This window comes from Festucalex cinctus, chromosome 13 (assembly GCF_051991245.1).
Source record: "Festucalex cinctus isolate MCC-2025b chromosome 13, RoL_Fcin_1.0, whole genome shotgun sequence".
NCBI lineage: Eukaryota > Metazoa > Chordata > Actinopteri > Syngnathiformes > Syngnathidae > Festucalex > Festucalex cinctus.
In genome coordinates this window covers 1,835,599-1,856,799 of record NC_135423.1, presented here as the reverse complement: position 1 = coordinate 1,856,799, position 21,201 = coordinate 1,835,599, and the positions used below count along the sequence as shown (strand labels likewise).

The 21,201-nt window shown below is 37.4% G+C and overlaps 1 protein-coding gene across 2 annotated transcripts; it reads left to right on the top strand.

Moving 5' to 3' along the window:
• The first annotated feature begins 37 nt into the window (after positions 1-37).
• On the top strand, positions 38-20,870 carry pou2af2 (POU class 2 homeobox associating factor 2). Of its 2 annotated transcripts, XM_077541307.1 has the most exons (7): positions 51-83; positions 8,808-8,913; positions 11,553-11,731; positions 12,818-12,918; positions 18,146-18,185; positions 18,686-18,981; positions 20,292-20,870. In XM_077541307.1, the coding sequence occupies exons 3-7, from the start codon at positions 11,722-11,724 to the stop codon at positions 20,697-20,699; spliced, it is 855 nt and encodes a 284-aa protein (XP_077397433.1). In that variant the 5' UTR covers positions 51-83; positions 8,808-8,913; positions 11,553-11,721; the 3' UTR covers positions 20,700-20,870. The 2 variants fall into 2 exon arrangements, with proteins under 2 accessions (XP_077397434.1, XP_077397433.1); XM_077541308.1 differs by lacking the exon at positions 11,553-11,731 and having other exon boundaries at positions 38-83.
• The last annotated feature ends 331 nt before the right edge of the window (positions 20,871-21,201 follow it).

The following is a 21,201-nucleotide window of genomic DNA, read 5'->3' as shown; positions in this document are numbered from 1 at the left end:
AGTCGTCATGTGATTATTGTTGCTACGTCTGATTGGTGAAACGCAGTCATGTGGCAGAACTGCTGTTGGCGTCTCTGGTGAAGGTAATGAACGAAAAAAAAAAAATTTCATAAATTTTCCGGGAAATACATCACGGCTATTTGTTCATAGAGGTGGAGGGAAACATGGAAGACAGGCAGGACAATGTTATTTAACTGTATATAAATGAATTGTGTGCTGAAATGTGAAAATTTGTAGTACAATGTGATTCTGTCTTAGCTGCAGGCTTCTTTCTGTTTCTGTTTATTTTATTTTATGTATGCGCTTTGGATTGTTTAGGTAAAGGATGTTGATTATGTTGATTGTAATGGAGAAAGCAAAGACGTGGCTGCTCAGTTTAAACAAGCTGGACGCGAACCTCGCATGGATGTTGGGAAAAACAATTAGCTTGTCCACATTGTCGTCCCTCAGCCCACGCTAACGAGCCCAGGCTAAGCCAAAGCATGTGCTGTATGATTTTTATTGGAAAAGACATGGCCATGTCTTACGAATTTCTCCCACCTTCCGTGTCAGAATTACAGTGACACAAATACCAAACAATATGCAAATTTGAGGATCATGAACTAAGGTCATGCTTTATTTACAGAAAGAAAAAAAAATCTTCATTTGCTTTGCCTGTGCCATGTTTGATTCTGACGGTCCAGATGCTTTCCGCTGCCATTTCAAACATTTTCACTATTTGATTCAAATGTGTTTGCAATTACATCATTACTGTTATTTTGGCGCCGCACCTCCCATTATTTATGTGTCACATCAGTTCTTCAAACCCTGATCCAGCCAGGAATTGAGCTTTTCATCATTTATATTGCCAAAAGAGCTTTATGTAACACGTCCAAAATTCCATTCGACCCATTGTTGTTCACATTGTGTCTCACACTTGCATCATTTGCGTCTTTCAAGCCAAACAATTGATGTATGAAATTTGGAATCGTCTGTTAGTCAAGTCTGCCAGTTTAGCCCAGACTGATATGATAATAGAAACAACGATCACGTTTAATTAAATCAACAGTTATAGTACAAGCACACCGGTGGTGGTCACTCTCGACATCTCTCCTTGCACGTCCACGTGTGTGCGCGATTCGGTGCTTTGTTTGTGCTGTGGTGTCCACACAAAATATAATAATAATAATAATAATAATATAGTGGAAGTTGCTCCAACTACTACTACTACTAAATAATAAACAAAAAAATAAAATAAAAGCAATCCTGTTAAAAATAATAATAATAACTAGAGCTGCGAGCAGCTATAAAGGGCCCTCGCAGCTCGGGCCACGTTGGGGTCCTTGCACGTTGGGGTACTTGCACGTTGGGGTACTGGCACATTGGGGTACTGGCATATTGGAAGCAAAATTTCTTTGAAAATAGCATAATAAACGTTTACATGTAGAATATTTTTTTGCCAGTGTGTGTGTCAAGCTCAACGGGTTTTGGTGATTGTTAAGACCTGCAAAAATCAGCGTCCTTTTTTATTTTTAGGCAATGAGTTGCCCTGATTGGTATTTTTTTGTAAAAGTGTATATACACATCATCGCTCGTTGTACTCATTGCACAATGTTACTTTTATTGTCCAAAGGGGCAATCAAAAATGAATAAAACAAAATGGAAACGTACATACGTTTGGATCGGTGTGAAGCCAGTGAACAATTTGAGTGGTGGAAACTAAAAGAATATTCATAAATGACTTAGTTATCACACTTAGAATGAGTGTACATTTTTTGTACAAAATACCGTATGTGGGGTATTTTTTATTTTTTTTTATATAAGCCTCAAGGGCTAGGTGGCGCTGTATTTATAACTGAATGTTGTCATAGAGATACCTTCAGGCCTTGATTATAAGCATACATGTCAAGTGTGGGATTTTTTTTGGAGCATGTACCGTGGAGTTATTAAGCATATCCTTCATTCACAATATTGCTTTTAATGTCCATAGAGGCTATCAAAAATAAATAAAAATATATATATGTTTGGATAAGTCTGATGCCAGTGAACATTTTGAGTGGTGGAAACTAAAAAAATATTCATAAATGACTTAGTTATCACACTTAGAATGAGTGTACATTTTTTGTACAAAATACCGTATGTGGGGTATTTTTTTTTCATGCCTCAAGGGCTAGGTGGCGCTGCATATATAACTGAATGTTGTCATAGAGATAACTTCAGGCCTTGACGATAAACATACATGTCAAGTTTGGGATTTTTTGGAGCATGTACCGGGGAGTTATCAAGCATATCCTTTTTCATTGCGAAACACAAAATTTGATGCCCCGCCCTCATCATATAGTATTTCGAAAAGTCAAAATTTTTCCCCCTGTCGTTGGCTCAGGTCTTGACATGGTCCAGGCCAAGTCTTAACTCAGTCGGATGAAACGTGTAGGAGAAGTGGGCAAAAGTCTGCCCCCTTTGAATGTGCAAAAATCGTAAAAAATGGGACATTCAAAAATTCATAGCTCACTTCCTGTTCATTTTAGCATATGGGTCCAAGAGACTTTTTTGTAGGACTTGGGCTCCCTCATACACCTAAAAATATTCGTCGTTCTTGCTTAAACGTACAACCGGGGCTGCTTTGTTAAAAACTTCTAGGGGGCGCTATTGAGTCATTTTTGTAAAAAATAGCACAATCAACAATAAAATATGGCTCATTTTACCAGGCCAGATGTGTGTGCCAAGTTTCATGAGTTTCTGTGCATGTTTAGACCCTCAAAACTGGCGTTGTTTTCTTGGCGAACAGCGCTTAGCCACACCCACAGCAATTCGCGAAAACTCACAAACTTCGTGTTGTGACATCATGAAGGCCGAAACCCTCATCTGAGCAAATATGAGGTAGGTCCAGTTAACGTGTTTGGAGAAAAACGTAGAAGAAAATTCGTAAGAAAAAAAATTGCCACTAGGTGGCGCTATCAGTTAGATGAAATATAAGTCAGTAGATGTCTTTAGGGCTGGACTCTCATCAAATGTGTGAAATTTTGAGAAGATAGGATCATCTCGGTCAAGTTAATGCAGCTTTTATTTTCACGAAAAATCTTCAGACTTTGCGTCACCGTAGCGGCCACGCCCTTTGGCGAAAAGTTACAATATTCGGTGTGGGGCATGATCAACATCTTAAGGCTTTTCTGACCAATTTTCAAATGGATCCCTTCAACAAGCTCAGCACAGTAGCTAAAAACGTAAAGTATGACATTTATTGTAACCACTAGGTGGCGCTATATGTATAACTGAATTTTGTCATATAGATGTTTTCAGGCTGTGACTATTACGTTGCCTGAGAAGTTTGAGATTTTTTGGAGCTTGAACATGGGAGTTATTAAGCATTTGCTCTTTCTGGACAAATGAAATTTTAAAGGCAATATTTGATGCTCCGCCCCCGTCGTATAGTATTTCTAAAAGGCAAGATGTTTTGCCCAGCTGTTCTCTTAGGTCTTGAGATGATAAATGCCAAGTTTGAAGTCAATTGGATGAAAAATGTTTGCAAAGGGGGAAAAAGCATGACCACAGTGATCGTGCCAAAATAGGCCAAAATTGGACATTAAAAAATTCATAGCTCACTTCCTGTACATTTTAGCTACATGGTCCCAATAGACTTTTTTGTGCGTCTCGGGGTGCTACACGTGCCTGCCAATTTTCGTTGCTCTAGCTCAAACGTGTCGGGCTTGGTTTTTATTTTTCTACGCTAGGGGGCGCTATAGAGTCGCGTTGTTATAACGACTTCATAATATCAAATTTTTCGCCGGACCTGAGGAGTGTGCAAAGTTTGGTGAGTTTTCGTGAATATTTAGGTACCCAAAATCGCGATTGTTTGCGGAGAATAAAGAATAATAATAATAATAATAATAATAATAATAATAATAATAATAATAATAATTTTTACAAAAACAATAGGGACCTCGCAGCGGTCGCTGCTCGGGCCCTAATAATAACTATCTGAATAAAAAACAAACAAACAGTTAAAACAATTGAAAACTTACGTAACCATAGCGCTGCCAATGTGTAGTAAACATTTTTGGCTGGCGAGTATGTTCGAACATACTCGCGAACACGTTCGAACATACTCGCAAACGTTCGAACATACTCGCAAACACGTTTGAACATACTCGCAAATATGTTTGAACATACTTGCAAATATGTTCGAACGTACTTGTAGGCTACATGCTACAAAGTTAGCATACCTTCCCATAATGCCACGGGGTATTATTTGCGCATGTGTGAATGAAAAAAATGACAAACCTAAATCATGAACGGCAGACATAATAAATCGTAAAAGTTACGAATAAACACTGTTTTTTGTCTACTTAATTTCTAATGAATTGGTAATGTGGCCCAAATGCCTAAAAAATTGGGTTTTGTTTTCAAATAATACGCAAATAATGCCCCGCGGCATTATGGGAAGGTATGCTAACTTTGTAGCATGTAGCCTACATGGACGTTCGAACATATTTGTATGTTCGAACATATTGGCGAGTATGTTCGAACATGTTTCAATACGTTCAAACATATTTGCAAGTAACGTTCAAAATGGAGTTTTGTTTTCACTCGCGCATGCGCAAATAATACCCCGTGGCATTATGGGAAGGTATGCTAACTTTGTAGCATGTAGCCTACATGGACGTTCGAACATATTTGTATGTTCGAACATATTGGCGAGTATGTTCGAACATGTTTCAATACGTTCAAACATATTTGCAAGTAACGTTCAAAATGGAGTTTTGTTTTCACTCGCGCATGCGCAAATAATACCCCGTGGCATTATGGGAAGGTATGCTAACTTTGTAGCATGTAGCCTACATGGACGTTCGAACATACTCTCAAATATGTTCGATGTGACATCATGCCCACAGTATGGGCGTGACGGAAAAAAACGGAGCATGTGTAGTTTCATTTTTGGGCCACACGTGGCAGTAGCGATTGGGAATTCAATTTCCTGCATTGAGCAGTCATAACACCTGGCGCAACGTTATATAAGCCAACGGTTAAAAAACAAAAACTGAAAGATGAATGTTGTAAGGAGAATGAGTTTGTAATGGTCTAAAATAAGGTTACATAAGCGAGAGTGGAAAAGCTGTAGGCGATGGCAGTGCGCTTGTACTTTCAAACAATCTTCTCATTATACTCCAAGCTCGTTAAGCGTGCTGGCCACCCAAACCTTTCCACAGACAATTCGTCCAAATACACAACACTGTAGCATTTTTGTGTTATTAATATTACATTGAATGTTTCTTGCTGCGCGATGAAAACGCAACACCTCGTCATGATTTGGACTTTTTAACATAATTCTTTGTGTTTTTCTGCATGTACACGCCTGTTAAAAGTATGTAGCCAAAGAAACTATGAAAAACAAGTGTAATTCCATTGTATAACAGGTTTCTCCATTTCAATTCTTGGAACAAGTGGTGCTAGTTAGAGCTATTTGTGTATTATATATATATATATATATATATATATATATATATATATATATATATATATATATATATATATATATATATATATATATATATATATATATATATATATATATATATATATATAACTACCATTGCTTTAAGCGACCTCTTCAGGTCAGAAACTGCATCAAAGCCTTCATAATGCTCCAGCATACAAACACCTAAAAAAACAAAAAAACGTATAAATACGTTTTTTGGGAGTGAATGAGTTAAAAAGTAGCAAATTTGCCACTTTTTTCTCATCATATTGCTCCAACCCCCTAAAAAAAATATTGGTACATGGCCCTAATACGCCGTTGTACTGGTCTGTACTGGTTTCAAAATTGTATTTGTCCACTGTTTTTTTTTTTTTTTTTTTTTTTTTCTTCTTCTTTTTTACTGTTGTCACCATTGTTGCTGTGGACCCCATCACCGCTGACGTCAAACAATGGTCTCAATTTCCCAACTAATCCTCTGAGCAGTCCTGTCTGGAAGTCAGGTTTTAAAAGCAGGGTCTGTTTTTTCACTCATTCGTGTCATCATTTCATTAATAAGCTGCGAGTGATTCAACATCGTCCCATGTGTGCTTGCAAGGAGGCTCTTATGAGGACAGATTTGTGACATAAGGCGCGTGCTGCTCGTATTAAAGGCATCGACTCACTTTTTCCCCTCATTAGCATGCGGCTCTTGTCTTGCAACGGCTGCGCTTTATTTCGAGACAAAAGTCTCAATTTATAGACAGACAAACAGCGATAATATTTGGCCGACTCGAGGCTGTTCTTTAAGCCATTAAGTGAATTCCAACCCACCAATTAACCATCAAAAGAATGGTCTGAATAACTTTTTTCCATTCTATCATGGCGGCCTTTTCCATTGCATTTCTGGGAAGTCACGGAAAAGTCGACCTGACAGCAGTGACAGTAAAACGCAGACGACACCTGTGACATTTTCCAGTAGTCAGCTGGTGTCAGCCAGCATATTGTGGTCAATTTGTGTGCACAAATGAAGGCCAGAACCTACGTATGCGCTTCAGAGAACATGACGGGATATTTCATCCTATTGAGACGACATATGGAGTTTTCACGTGTACTTTTTTTCTTCTTAGAATATCTGAAGTCAATGTAAGGATAGCGTAATAGGGGGGGGGGCAACAATGAATCGACGCGGACAGAGGGGAGACAAGATACTAAATACACACACACTAATTGACAATTAGACACATATGAGACACAATATGAGTTTAGTAGAATTCATCAGTTTTTATCACTATCAGCAGGCAGCCATTTTGGCACTTGCTGACAAGTGAAAATATCACAGTTGACTCGGGTCTCAAATAACAACCAATCACAGCTCAGCTTCCGAAAACAGATGAGCTGTAATTGGTCATTTAGCCCTGACCAACTGTGATGTCATCTTCAGGCGACAGCAAGTGGCAAAATGGCCGCCCCCACGAGATGGATAAAAACAGCTAGATTTTGCTGCGTAGCTGATATTCCACAAATGTAATATTAATGATTAAAAATGGGATTTCACTTGTGCGGCCACATTTTACATATTGTCAAGAAATGTTGAAGGTTGACTTCCCTTTAAATATTGCACTTTTTCTAAACGCTTGCATGACTAACACCTAAAGAAAGCTTGCTGTGTCATGACTAACTGCCAGAACGATTTGGGATCTCTTTTGTTATTCACAGGATTTTACAGCCACTTGATTAGCAGGTGATAAGTTGATCACGCCCCTCATCGTAAATCATGTGCTGCCCCAAAGAGAACGTTGCATGTAAAATGAATTGATTAATGAATTTATCAAAATCATTCAAATTATCTAAATAATTTTCAAAAAAGTGAACGCGTGAAAAGAAAGAACCAGCTGACTGCTAACTGGCTGAAGGTGTCGACCCGGCCGACATGAGCTCGGGAGAGCGGCGGCGGGGAAATGAGCGTACGTCTGGATCCCTCGTCATCTCAGGAATGTTCACAGGTTTCTCGCCAATATTGCTGACGTCAGGAGTGGCCTTGGTTTGAAAACAGCCGGTTTATACCTCAAATGGAATACAGATGGCTGTTATGACTACATTTGTTACTGTAAATAGAACACTTATATTCGCCACGAGGGATCGTAACGATATCCAAATATCACGATACGATATTATCACGAGATGAAGCTCGCGAATTATCACGATATTGTGGGGAGGTTGGCGATATTTAAAAAAGGTCACAATATTGTAAAAAAAAAAAAAAAAAAAAAGAGCTCACGCTAAAAAAAAATGTGTATTGACTCGCTTCACAAGCAAATTAGGTTCCGCTTCGTCTGACAATTAGCATAGATTTGAAACATAGAAGGCCAAAACATCCTTAATGAAAATTAAATTGCACTAATAAACTAGCCACTCGAGGGTGCGAGAACTGCACAAATGGATATCAACCTGACTTTTTCAACAAATGTGTTCCTTTTAAATATTGTGAACATGACGATGACGATATTGTGGCAGTTTTAATATCACGATATTGCCCGTATCGTGACATCCCTAATGGTTAGGCAAAATCAGTTGAGCTCAGGAGTGTAATGAAGACATTGTTGAGATTATTATTATTATTATTTTTATGATTGTACTACCAAAGGTGCTTAAATGTTAACTGGTTAAATTGTCTTGATTTTTAAAACCGTGACAATCTCGAATTTAAGCTTTTATGCAAGTTTACCAAATACATTGATCACAAAGTTATCAAACCGATGCCAAATCACAAAGATTTCTCTTCTTTTTTTTCTTCCCCCCCCCCTTTTCTCATTTGATTGTCCGAGCTCGTGCAAAGGTGACGCGAATGTGCGCAGACAGCGCTGGAATAAACATTTATATTACCCCCACTCAGCAAAATATATCTTCCAGACCTTCTGAAGAATTCAAAGTATTGCTCTCAACTATGACAACGTCTGATGTCTTCCAAGAGAGAATGAAAGCGAGGCTCGGACACATACCAAAGCATGACATTATGTAATTCCGTTTTATGAGCTTAATCCCTATATGTACACGATAGGCATAAGAAGAGTGGAGAATTGACTTCACAACAGCTTCTTGCTCTTTGCCAAGTACTCTCCCCCCACTTGGAAAATTCCAGTCACTAATCCAAAGATCCGTGTACTGTGATAAGAAACATATTATCCCCAAATGGTGGCAGGGAAATAACATGTGGGTCCTTTTTTTTTCTTTTTTTCTTCAAATTCCAAACATTTTTAACTGGATTGAAATGGGGCCGTACAACTCAAAACGTCATTTTTTGCATACAACTGAGTTTTTCTTGTTTTGTTTCCATTTACATTTTGTTCTGATTGCCACAATTTCTATTTTCTAGAACTCCTTCCACACTTCCTGTTCCTTGCTTTCTACTTCCTGAGGTCATGCGAGTTCAATGGTGACACTTTTCCCCTCAGATAAATTTATAAAGAATGCTGGCTTGTGTAAGTAACAAACGTGTTAATTCTGTTTATGAGTAAAATGGGGGGGAATCATAAGAGTGAAAGTTGTGCACAGTTTGTTGTTTCTTGAAACTGGAAAGTTGACTAACATCAGTCACTATTTAGCGACCAGACGCAGCCTGTGATGAATTATGACCAGGAAGTATCTGGGATGAGTAAAACTGTCGAACAAAGCTAGCAAAGAAAAAAAGAAAAATGTGTCCTGTCATGTCATTTTGACATGACAGGACTCACAACAGTTCGTCCTGCTTGTTGATTTCAACGTTTGTTTTTCCCCTTTGTCTGTAAATTTCGTTTGTAACGTTCCAGTCTGTTTATATGACCCTGTCAACTCTCCAGACTTGAAGAGCAGCACATTGCTACTATCTATATTAAGTTGTCTTTCACTGCTGTCTAGTGGACAAAATGTGCAAGCGCTGTCCTGATGGCAACATTCCTGAAAAAAAGTTAGCTTGACGCTTACAAAACCAGCCAGTTTATACTCCCCGATATACATTGGTGCTACTTACTCACACTGAAATTGAAAACTAACTCTGGTAAAAGTAATTTAACCCCTTTATTTAAGTTATAAAGTAGGAGTATTTCCCTTTGTATTCCCTTATTTGATAAACTGACTTAAGCCTCGTACAACTTGAAATCACAGTTACCTTGCTATATAAATGCCAAGGTATTGTATTGTATTGTATTGTATTGTATTGTATTGTATTTTTTTCAAAACATTTTTAGACTTTTCTGCCCTTCTGTCAAATTTCTGACATTTTCATGGACATATGATAATTCTCAGGATTGATACTTTTGTGTTTGGACATTTTTTGGTTACTTTTTGAGCATTTTCTTTCCCGCTCTTTCTTAAATCAATTTGACATTTTTGTGAACATTTTATGGTAATTTTGGGGATTTCTTCTTTTATCTTTGTTAACTTTACTTTTTAAATGTTTTCTTTTCTGACTTTATTTATTTTTTTGCCAATTCCAAAGACATTTTATGGTGATTTTCTGACTTTCATTTTTATTTTATGGCTACTTTTTGAACGCTTTCTTTGGCAATTCCAAGGAAATGTGATGCTAATTTTCTGCTTTTACCATTCTTTTTGGCCATTTTGTAGTTTTTGGACATTGTTAGGTAATTTTAAAAACTTTTTTATCTACCTTTTGTCTTTTTTTTTTTTTTTCTTTTTTTTTTTTTTGACAAGGTACAAATTTGGACTCTGATTTTTTTTGAATAATTAGTTATTCATCTTCTTTTCTCTTAATCATTTCCTTTGTAAAATATTTTATCTAAAAAATATGTAAAAACAAAAAAAAATGGACGGCAGGCCGCAAATGGCCCCTGGGCCGTAGTTTGGACACCACTGCCATAGAACAATGTTGTTTATTGTCGGAAATTTCCATGTCAACCATATTGATGATTTGGATGGAAAAATCAAACATTTATTTATTCAATGTCGTCTTGCTAGCTGGTTAATGTCTTAGTTGGGTTTTCACCGTTGCTGACTGACCTGCATGGTTTGAACACCTACAAAGTCAAATCGGGTTTATCCGGGTGACGATTCCAGTGTCAGATGGAAGCGAAGCGTCATTCCTACCATGCCACCAGCTGTTCCATTTCCTCCTGCCACGAATCAACACAAGGCTCATTTGCTTTTTGGTTTGCTCAAACTGTTTTATACAAATCATTGGAACATCAATTTGAGTAAAACATTGCTCGGGGCAGCAGAGTGATGAATTGCCTCACACAAATATTCAGTGTGAAAATTCTGTCAAAGGGCTTTTGTCCGGAAAAAGTTCCACAGTTTAGTTTAGTTTAGTTTTAGTTTAGTTTATTCATTTTTTCCTTTCGGACACATTACAGTTTACATCAATCACATCACATCATTTGCAACATTGACATCCGAAAGAAGGGCTGACGGGTCCCGAAAAAGTGTATTTGAAGACTGTATGTGCTTTTTTTTTTATGTGCTGATTTTCTGTATTAAGCTTATTGTTCATGTTTAGACTGCATAGTATCCATCCACCATTTTCTGAACCACTTGCTCCTCACAACGATTGCGGGGGGTGCTGGAGCCTATCTCAGCTGGCTATGGGCAGTAGGCGGGGTACACCCTGAACTGGTTGCCAGCCAATCGCAGCAGACTTCACAAATGGAGACATTAAAGTGTCTTTTTTTTTATTTATTTTTTTACATTTATTAATTTTGCATTGCAAGCACAATATTGTGCTTTTTTTTAGTATGAGCTCCTTTTTTTCCCCACAATATTGTGATTTGAGATCTTATTTAAATATCGCCAACCCCCCCACAATATCGTGATAATTTTCGTATCGTAACCTTCATATCGTGATGTTTGGATATCGTTACATCCCTACTCTCAACCCAATCCTACGTGACATCAATCTAAAAAGAGCATTTAAAATCAGTGCGACCCGGTGTTCGTGTCATTTCCAAAACAAAAAAAAAACATGGTCACAGATCGAGCTCACTGCCGTGCAAGCAACGATTCGAACGCAGAATCTTGAATGCGGATGCAAATAGTTCAAAAAAAAAATAAAAAAAAATAACGTGCTTACCAAACATTTGCATTTAAACAAATGGGTTTTTAAAAAGCTCACACTTGATATGTGCAGCGATGAAGTAAAGGCGACATGTTGTCCGCGTCCCTGCCCTCCCGACGGCGTGGTTAAAGCCCTCACTGGGGCAAGCCACTCACGATGGTTCGCTTACTGTAAGACAAATACAGCAGAAGACGAGAGCGGCCTGCCTGGGCGTGCGTCACGCTGAACTTTGAACGGCATCATGGACGCTGGTAGGCAACTTCTACTTCTATTATGTGCATGTCATCATTTTTGCATTATGCTTTTAAATGCTTGGGGCTGAATCATTTCTGTTGTGTTTGTCGTTATGTGTTGGTTACTCGTACACGTACAAATTAGTTTGTTTGTTTTTTTCTTCCATGATTACATTTTCTCTATTATAACTACATATGTGGACCTTGTCTAAAATATTGTGCAAAATTTTATTATTAATTAATTAATTTATTATTATTATTAATTATTATTAATTAATATTAATAATAATATTAACATTCCAAAATTAGCTATCTTTATCAAATTAGTTTTAATCAATATCCATGCAAACCTCAGTTGTACGTCCAGTTAGCATACGATTTGCACTGACTATACCAAAGACAATTTCCATAACATTTACACACGACTCTCAATTAGTTATTAATTTTCCTTGTGTAGTGTGTGTGTGTGTATATATATATATATATATATATATATATATATATATATATATATATATATATATATATATATATATATATATTAGGGGTGTACCAAAAAAAAAATCGACATTCTCATTTATTAATCGATATTTAATATCCAAAAATCTATTTTATTTAAATTAGAAATGAAGAAGAAGGGAAAAAGGCAGTTGTAGCCCACATGCTGATTTTGTGGAAAAAGGCACTTACAATACAAAATTAATAAATGTTTAAAAAATTTAAAAAAAAGACACTTTAATGTCTCTATTTGCCATTTTGTATTGAAAAGCAGACTGGAGTCGATCATGACAATGTTGAGCATATCTGTAAATGGAAGCAGAAATCATTTGTCAATCAAATCATTTTGAATCGAAAATTGTTTGAATCGAGAATCGATTTTGAATCGAATCGTAGACCCAAAAATCGTAATCGAATCGAATCATGAGACAGTCAAAGATTCCCAGTCCTAATATATATATATATATATATATATATATATATATATATATATATATATATATACATACACACACACACACATGTTTTGCGTCTTTTTACTTGCTGATTTTGGAGATGACTAAAGTATCTATTTATTAATCCCCACTGTTTCATTGCCCGATGTAGAATATTCCAAGAGAGTGTACCAGGGCGTCCGGGTCAAGCACACAGTCAAAGACCTGCTGGCAGAAAAACGTTCCCGACAGACAAACGGGCCAAGATACACTGTAAGTAAAGTACAACATTCTAAAAAAAACAAAAAAACTTTGCTTTTTGTTCACATTTGTTTTCTCTGTCCAAACGTCACGACCGCAGTTGACATTCTGCTGGTGGCCTTTTGAAATATGTCGCCTTCTGTTGACGTTCATGCTCGTTTACGCGGACTAAACGATCCGCGGTTGATCCGTTGTCGACCCCCCTGAGCTTTCTTTTGCTTACAAAGCCGATCTGTAAATAGCGAAGCGCGGCGCCGAGAGGATAACAAAAGAACACTGGTACAATGCTAACCATAGTGATGCGGCCGTGCTTTCCAAAAACCTTCTGTGGGGGGTGGGAACGGGCGGACGGGTCACCTGTACCGTAGCGAGACGGTGAAAAGCCGGTGAAGGTGGCTGCCTATGCAAAGTTTGAGCCGTACACACCTGCGGCCTGTATTGTACCCGAGTCTTGCGCAGGCCGCAGACAAACTCTCGATTGTTTTTTTCCCATCCAAACCACCTGACAGAATGTTGTTGCAGGACAGTGTTTGTTTGTTTTTGTTTTTTTTTTATGTTGGAGTCAATCAGTCAGGAAATGAATATAATATGCTTTTTATTTCCGCTCATGTGCGACACAAGTGAGCATGCGGTTAGGACGCCTGCTTCACGGTCTGAATCGCCGCTTGGACCTTCCCATGTGGAGTTGTATTTACAGTTTACTAACCACATTTCAAAAGTAAAGAGGAGAAATTGCCTGTAAGGTACGGATTGCGGTGACCAGATTTTCAAAACGACAAATCGGGACAGTACAATTTTCACTGAAAATCAAATGAACAATAAATTCTCACAAGAAACTATAAGAAATGTAATCGCAAGTAGTCAATCCGGGCCCAATTGTTCAAAACTCGGTTATAGCTTTAACCATTGGTTAAGTCAGTGCTTCTCAAATAGTGTGGGGCGACCCCCCCCCACCCCGCCCAGGGGGGCGCGAGGCTTCATCAAGGGGGGCGCATTTGACCTTGGGGAACATGCTTTTTTATTTTGATTTTTTTCTCTTTTTTTTACTGTCTTAGAATGAAGTGCAATTGCACCTCCACTACATTAGGGGGCAGTGGCGCTCTCATTGGCAGAGTGTGCGCAGGGAACGTTCGCTCGGTGGTGTAGGGGTTTTGTTTGCACTGAGCACAGAGTATGAGTATGAAGTGTAGCAGACCCTCAAGTGACACCATGAAAAAATAGTTAACAGGGATGAGAAGACAGGTGTCATGTTTACAATATTTAAAAGCCACACATCTGTTAAAAAAAAACAGTCAGGTTGGTTTCCATTTTTGCAGGTATAGCACCCTCTGTGGCTAGTTTTTTTTAGTGCATTTAATTTTTATGATGTATGTTTTGGCCCTTCTATGTTTAAAATACACTAATTGTCAAATGAAGGGGATTGTAAAATGTTTTGAAGCGAGTCAATATGTGGAGGAACTCAATGTGGGCTTGCATTAGCGACGTTTATGTACAAAAAGCACAATATTGCGTTGTTGTTTTTTAGTATGAGCTCTTTTTTTTCTTTTTTTTTTTACAATGTTGTGATTTTTTTTTAAATATCGCCAACCTCCCCACAATATTGTGATAATTATCGTATCGTGAGCTTCATGTCGTGATAATATCGTATGGTGATATTAGAATATTGTTCCATCCCTAGAAAATAATGGACTTTATCACAATATTCTAATTTTCCCGTATATTTAGACCAATACGTGTTGCTTATACAGTTTATTAGAGCAGTTTCAGCCATTTCTTGTCATTGCTAAGAAATCATCTTTCCTTCTGTAACTGCCACAGGTGGCCAAAGTCATTGAATAGTAACTGTCAACCTATGTGGTTAGGTCTTCTTATAATCGAGTATATTCTATCCTTTATATAAGGTCAAACACGAGGGCTAAAGAGCAAGCCAACATGTGCGTGTGTGAGGGCATTTGGTCTACAAGTTGAGTGCCTTTTCATTTCACTGTTTACTTTGATGTTTACAAAAGGTGACACACACAAGAGTACTACAAGGAAAGCCATCCATGCCTTTATGTCAATTTATACCATCCGTTATCCTCGAGAATAAAAGAGAGTGCAGAGCCAACATTGACCACAGAGTGACTTGTCCACTGTTGGGAAAAGCGCCAGACTATAGTCGGGACGATTATGGATGTTGTCTTTTCCAAACGCAACTTTTTAACTCATTCACTCGCCGCCATTTTCACAGAAGCAGTCCCATTCGCTCCCGGCTGTTTTACTGGATTTGGACTGATTTTGCAAGGCCCGCAGAATATTGTGTTCAATTGCTATAAAAGCATGGAACCTATCAAAAGAAAGATTAAAGTCTCTTCTTTCATCAGAAAAAAAAAGTATGTTTCTATCTGTTTCCGTTTTGCAGCAATTAGCATTAGAAAAGAGCTAAGTTTCATCAGTTTTCACAAAGCTATTTAAAATTCTAAGTAATTTTTTAGCTTTTTTTCTACATGGCCCTGGTCGATCTCCTTTGCTCTGCTGCCACCTGCTGGCCGTTTGTGTAATAACTACCATTTCTGCAACCGTTCTTTGCAGTTGAAAGGCTGCATCAAAGTCTTCTGTATGCTCTAGCATAAAAAAAACCAAAAAAACATATAAATACGTCTTTGAGACACTTAGAACATTAAAAAAAACGGATTTATACGTTATTGGGAGTAAATGAGTTAAATAGCAAACAATCACACATTCAGGATGCAATATAAAAACCTTAACTCTATGGGAATATTACCACCAAAAATCTCTGCTTTTTTTTTTTTTTTTTTTTTTTTTTTTACATAGTATTGTTTGCGTTTGTTGTATTTTCCAAAGAAATGATGTCACGTAACCAGACAGCCGCGCGCTCGCTGTCTGAACTTAAACATGCTGATTTTCATACTCTGCCTTCAGAGATGCACTGAGCCGTACCTGGGCCATAAGAGGAAGTCTTAGCATTGGCAAATCACATTCAAATTCTGTCCTCAAAATTTGCTTGCCTCCCAGCCTACATGGGCTTCATATCATCAACTCTTTCATGTTGGCAATATGCAAACAAGAGAGCATATCTCTTGTCTTTGCCCCACATGCGGCTAAAAGTCAGTCTTTAGGTTTTGAAACTGACAAATGGAATATTTATGAACATTTTAATTCAAGTTGATATGATCAAATTGTATTTCTCGGAAGTACCATAACTGGTTATTAATTCAATTCATTTAGTTTCCATATGGAGCAGGTATATTGATCACACAACAAAGGAATCCCACATGATCAAGCACTTTAAAAGAGAGCAGTAATGATGTTGTTAACATTCTGGTACAGTTATGGAGGTCTACTATCAACTCCTATGACTACTAGTACTACTACTACTGCTATTATTACTACTACTACTACTACTACTACTACTAGTACTACTACTGCTATTAATACTACTCCTATTACTACTACTATTAGTAGTAGCAGTACTATTACTACTACTGCTACTACTACTACTACTACTACTACTACTAGTACTACTAGTACTACTACTGCTATTAATACTACTCCTATTACTACTACTATTAGTAGTAGTAGTACTATTACTACTACCACTACTACTAGTAGTAGTACTACTAGTAGTAGTAGTAGTACTAGTAGTAGTAGTAGTAGTAGTAGTAGTAGTAGTAGTAGTACTATTACTACTACTACTACTACTACTACTAGTACTACTACTGCTATTAATACTACTCCTATTACTACTACTATTAGTAGTAGTAGTACTATTACTACTACCACTACTACTAGTAGTAGTACTACTAGTAGTAGTAGTAGTACTAGTAGTAGTAGTAGTAGTAGTAGTAGTAGTAGTAGTAGTAGTACTATTACTACTACTACTACTACTACTACTAGTACTAGTACTAGTAGTAGTACTAGTAGTAGTAGTAGTAGTAGTAGTAGTAGTAGTAGTAGTAATAGTACTACTACTAATAGTAGTAGTAATAGGAGTAGTATTAATAGCAGTAGTAGCAGCAGTAGTAGTAGTAGTAGTAGTAGTACTAGTAGTCATAGGAGTTGATAGTAGACCTCCATAACTGTACCAGAATGTAATAGTAATAGTACGTAGTAGTAGTAGTACTGCTATTAATACTACTACTACTACTACTACTAGTACTACTACAACTGCTATTACTACTACTACTACTACTACTTTTTTTTTAAACCAAAAATATACCAATGTAATGGCATACAGTAAGCAGTAACTCCCCAAATACATTTTTTTTTCTCATCAACTAGCCTAATAAAGTCATACTTTTTCCAAATTAGAACGGAATAAATTACATGTGACTAAGTGTGACTAAATTAACACTAGCACTGCTAGACTTCTAAAACAACTACTAGATCTCCCAGAGCAGTCATTTTGACCGCTTGCACTCCCGCCTAATAATAATAATAATAATAATAATAGTAATTGCTCAATATGGTTATTACTCGCTGTTTTGAGTCGCTAATAAAACCCCTCTCTTGCTTTTCTGTGGAAAATGGGTGTATTAATTTTGATTATCACATCTAGGAGCGCATTTTTTTTACTATAAGCTTTTACACTCTACCTTGAGCTGCGTCACCAATTCCAGTGACGCGATACATGGCTCCTTTATAGGGAGCTGGTCTTGGACATGCTGTCCGAAACTGCCGAGCGATCCAGCGACCACTCATTGTGATTCGTCAGACCCTCTGTCAGCTTCTCAAAATGTAGCTGTGTAGTTCTCCTCTCCAGTATAGTTGTTTTTTGTTTTGTTTCCCCCCCCCCAACATAGTAATCTAGCTTGTATCTAAAGCCAAATGCCTCCGCGTTGAATGGTAGTTGCTACGGAAGCCCAACGCGAAAGATGTACATTGAAATCAATAGAGCAGTCAAATTGACAGGTGTGGAGGTAAAGTAGTAATTACTCCTAAATACTCTTCTATTTTGAATACAATAAAATGGCAGCGCAGTCATGATATGTATACAGAGAGAGGAAAAGTCAAAAGACGTGGAACATTGTGGATGTATGTAAACAGAGTAACAACAAATCCAATTTTGAAAACAGTCAAAATGGCGGCTCTGGGAGATCTAGTGGAGTTCTCTTTGTGTTTTCGATGGAGTTCTTTGCTTGGTACAAAAAAGAAAACATGTAGCATGCTTATTGTCAATAGCCAAAAAGTATTTCATTGTCATTCATGTGTCTTTTTTCTTCTTTTTTTTTCTTCACAGAGTGGCTCAACAACTCCACCTTCTTTCGTTCAGATGTCAGGTGAGGAAATCATCCTTTCAGAAAAAAAAAAAAAAACACACAACTTGAATCGTTGAAGGCCCAAAATAGACTTTATACTCACCTGCCACAACATTAGGTACACCTACAAAAATATTAGGAGAACTGTACTTGTGTTGTTTATTATCGTAGTTTGCTTTCTGAGTCGTTCATAGTGGTTTTTAATGTTAACATCCGCATGAAGCTAAATAACGGAAACTAAAATGATTAGCTGTTAACCAGTCCAGCATGTTCCTCGCCTCTTGCCCAATGTCAGCTAAGCTAGCCTCCATCTTAGCTGTGACGCTAAAGAGAACAGATGCTAGAGAAATTGGATGTATGAACTTTTTGTCTAATTTGCGAATATACGTTCTCCATTGAAAACCACAATGACGAACATATTGCTAAATTTTAGGTGGAGTAATGTTATAACAGTCTCATACAAGCTTTTGAGTGGCTTGTTTTTAATGAGTCCATAAAATTGTACCACTCTTTCCCTACAGGGTCTCACATGTTACCCAGCTACTACGGTATGAGGCGTCCTTTCATATCGGATTCAGACTTCGCTCCCTCGACCAAGCAGTTTTCACCAGATGCGTACCCATCCGCCTTTGGAGGCAGGCCGCTGGGCTGCGAGACATCCAGCTTCTCACTCATTGACACCTACCACCCGGACGCTTTCAGTGAATACCGCAACACCAGCGCCACCTTCTCGGGCTCCGGGGGAACTTTCCTGCCTTCTTCGGCCATATCGTCGCTTTTGCCTCCCTTCAGTGGCGAGTCATCACATGTATACATGGTAGGAATCTTTTTGTATGTGTGTGTGTGAATTTAGTAGAATTTAAGCACAGAAGCTGACAAGTGCCATTTTGACAAAAAGAGAGCCATGAAATAATGAAATGTTGCATTTCCTAACTCTGCAAAACCAAGTAACTCCTATGAAATATTTAGGGGGAAAAAAAACAATATTTTGCTGTACGTCATTCCAACAAGGTCCACTGTAAAAGTAATGCACAAATTTACAGTAATTTATTGTGAAAGTAATGCAGATGAATTTTCCATTTAGCTACTGTGAATTTACAATTATTGTACAATTGAAATAAACCACTACTAACATTATTTAAAAATGTCCACAAAGTAACCACAAAATGTTTAAAAGATAAGAAGAAAAGCAGAAAATTACCTTAAAATTCCTATGATATTGCCAAAAAAAAAGAATTTAAATTGAAAAAGCCAAAAGGAAAAAAATGTTCAAAAAGGATCCATAAAATGTCAAAAACAAAAGAATAAAAAAATAATATAAAATGCCCACAAAATTGCAAAAAAAAAAAAAAAAAAAAAACGTAATAAAATTGGTAGCAAAAAAAAATAAAAAATTAACATGTTTATTTTTGAAATTAATAATTTATATTAAAAAAGATATAATAAAATAGTTAAAAATCAAATTTTTTAAGTTAATTTAAGTTAAAAGAGAGATGAAAGGTAGATGAAAATGTTTTTTTAAAATTACTTAAAAATGTCCACAAAGTAACCACAAAATGTTGAAAAGATAAGAATTCCTATGAAATTGCCATAAAAATTGAGATTTGAATAAAAAAAAAAAGCCAAAGAAAATGTTCAAAAACTAACCATAGAATGTCAAAAACAAAAGAATTTAAAAAATAAATAAAATGCCCACAAAATTGCAAAAAAAAAAAATGTAATAAAATTGGTAGCAAAAAAAATAAAAAATAGCCATAAAATCTCCCAAAAAAAGAACAGAGGCAGAAAATTACAATATGTCCACAAAAAAAATTGCCAAAAATGTCAGAAATTTTACAGAAAATGAATGAAAAACAAAACTTAAAACGAACATGAAAGTTAGAAGAAAATGAATCTCAAAGTACTGGATGCTGCAGTATTTTTCTCTTATGGTGCAGCTCTAATTAGCAGGAAATGTACATTTGTAACGTTTTCTGTGCAGCAATTCGTCGTCTCTGCTACACATCCATTTTCCATCCCGTTTATCCTTACTACTGAATAAACCAAAAGCGTGTCCCTTACTCATCAGTGTCTTGTGCACCTTGTTGAAAAAAAATATTGGTCTTAGTCTTGTTTTCTCACCCACAGAGAGACTCATGGGAGCAGTCGATTCCGGAAGCAGTTCCTCAGGTGGATGATCTCTGTTCCGACAACTTGGCTTCTGTCACAAATCCGTCATCCATGCCCAGCCCAGAATCCCAAGGGAGCCCCCCCCAGCCAGGCCAAGGCCCGGATTCCGGCAGCCAGCCCTACGCGCTGCACCCCCTCGAGGACGCGCACTACCACCTGTTAACCTCCAGCAACTCCTTCGCGGCTCCGCCCTCTTCCTTCCCATGTCCTCCCTACGTGAACAACGATTTGGCACCCAAGATGGTCGCAGAGGCGGCATCGGACGGCCACGCCGGTCTGCCTCTCAATATGGAGGCTCACGCTTCCTGGGATAAGGAGGACGGCGTGAGCTGCTGGTCGCCGTATGAGCTCCGGAGGGCCTACTGACTGGCGCTCGCGTTGAGTATTTTTTTGAAGAGATCTGTGACTCGGATGGACCTCATCTCAATTAGCCCCACGGTGACAGATTCGAGTCTCCACAACGTAAAAAGACAACAAAAGGTTGCAGTTTGTGGATGATATTCAACAGCAGATTAAAAGTTTCAAATAATTCATTCACGCATTGCACTGTCCACCATCATTAACTCATTCACTGCCAATGACAACTATAGACGTCAAAAATCCAAGCAAACAGCCAGTGTTAATTTTGAAAAAAAAAAAAAAAAAAAAAAATTAAAATTAAAATTTTAATTAAAAAATAAATACATTTTAATTTAGTTTCAGTTATCGTCTTCTGACTAAATTTAATTAAAGCCTTAGTCATAACTCAGTCACCTGATTGTATTTTAGTTTTAATCCAATTTTAGTCAACAAAAATAAAGCGCAATTTTAGTCGACTAAAATTGGCTTTTGGAGGCCGAGACCCAGTATGTGGTCTCAGTAAGACCAA

Coding starts and splice junctions, on each gene's coding strand:
- pou2af2 (XM_077541307.1), top strand. Junction 12,919..18,145: donor CAAACGGGCCAAGATACACT/GTAAGTAAAGTA, acceptor TTTTCTTCACAG/AGTGGCTCAACAACTCCACC. Junction 18,186..18,685: donor TTCTTTCGTTCAGATGTCAG/GTGAGGAAATCA, acceptor CTTTCCCTACAG/GGTCTCACATGTTACCCAGC.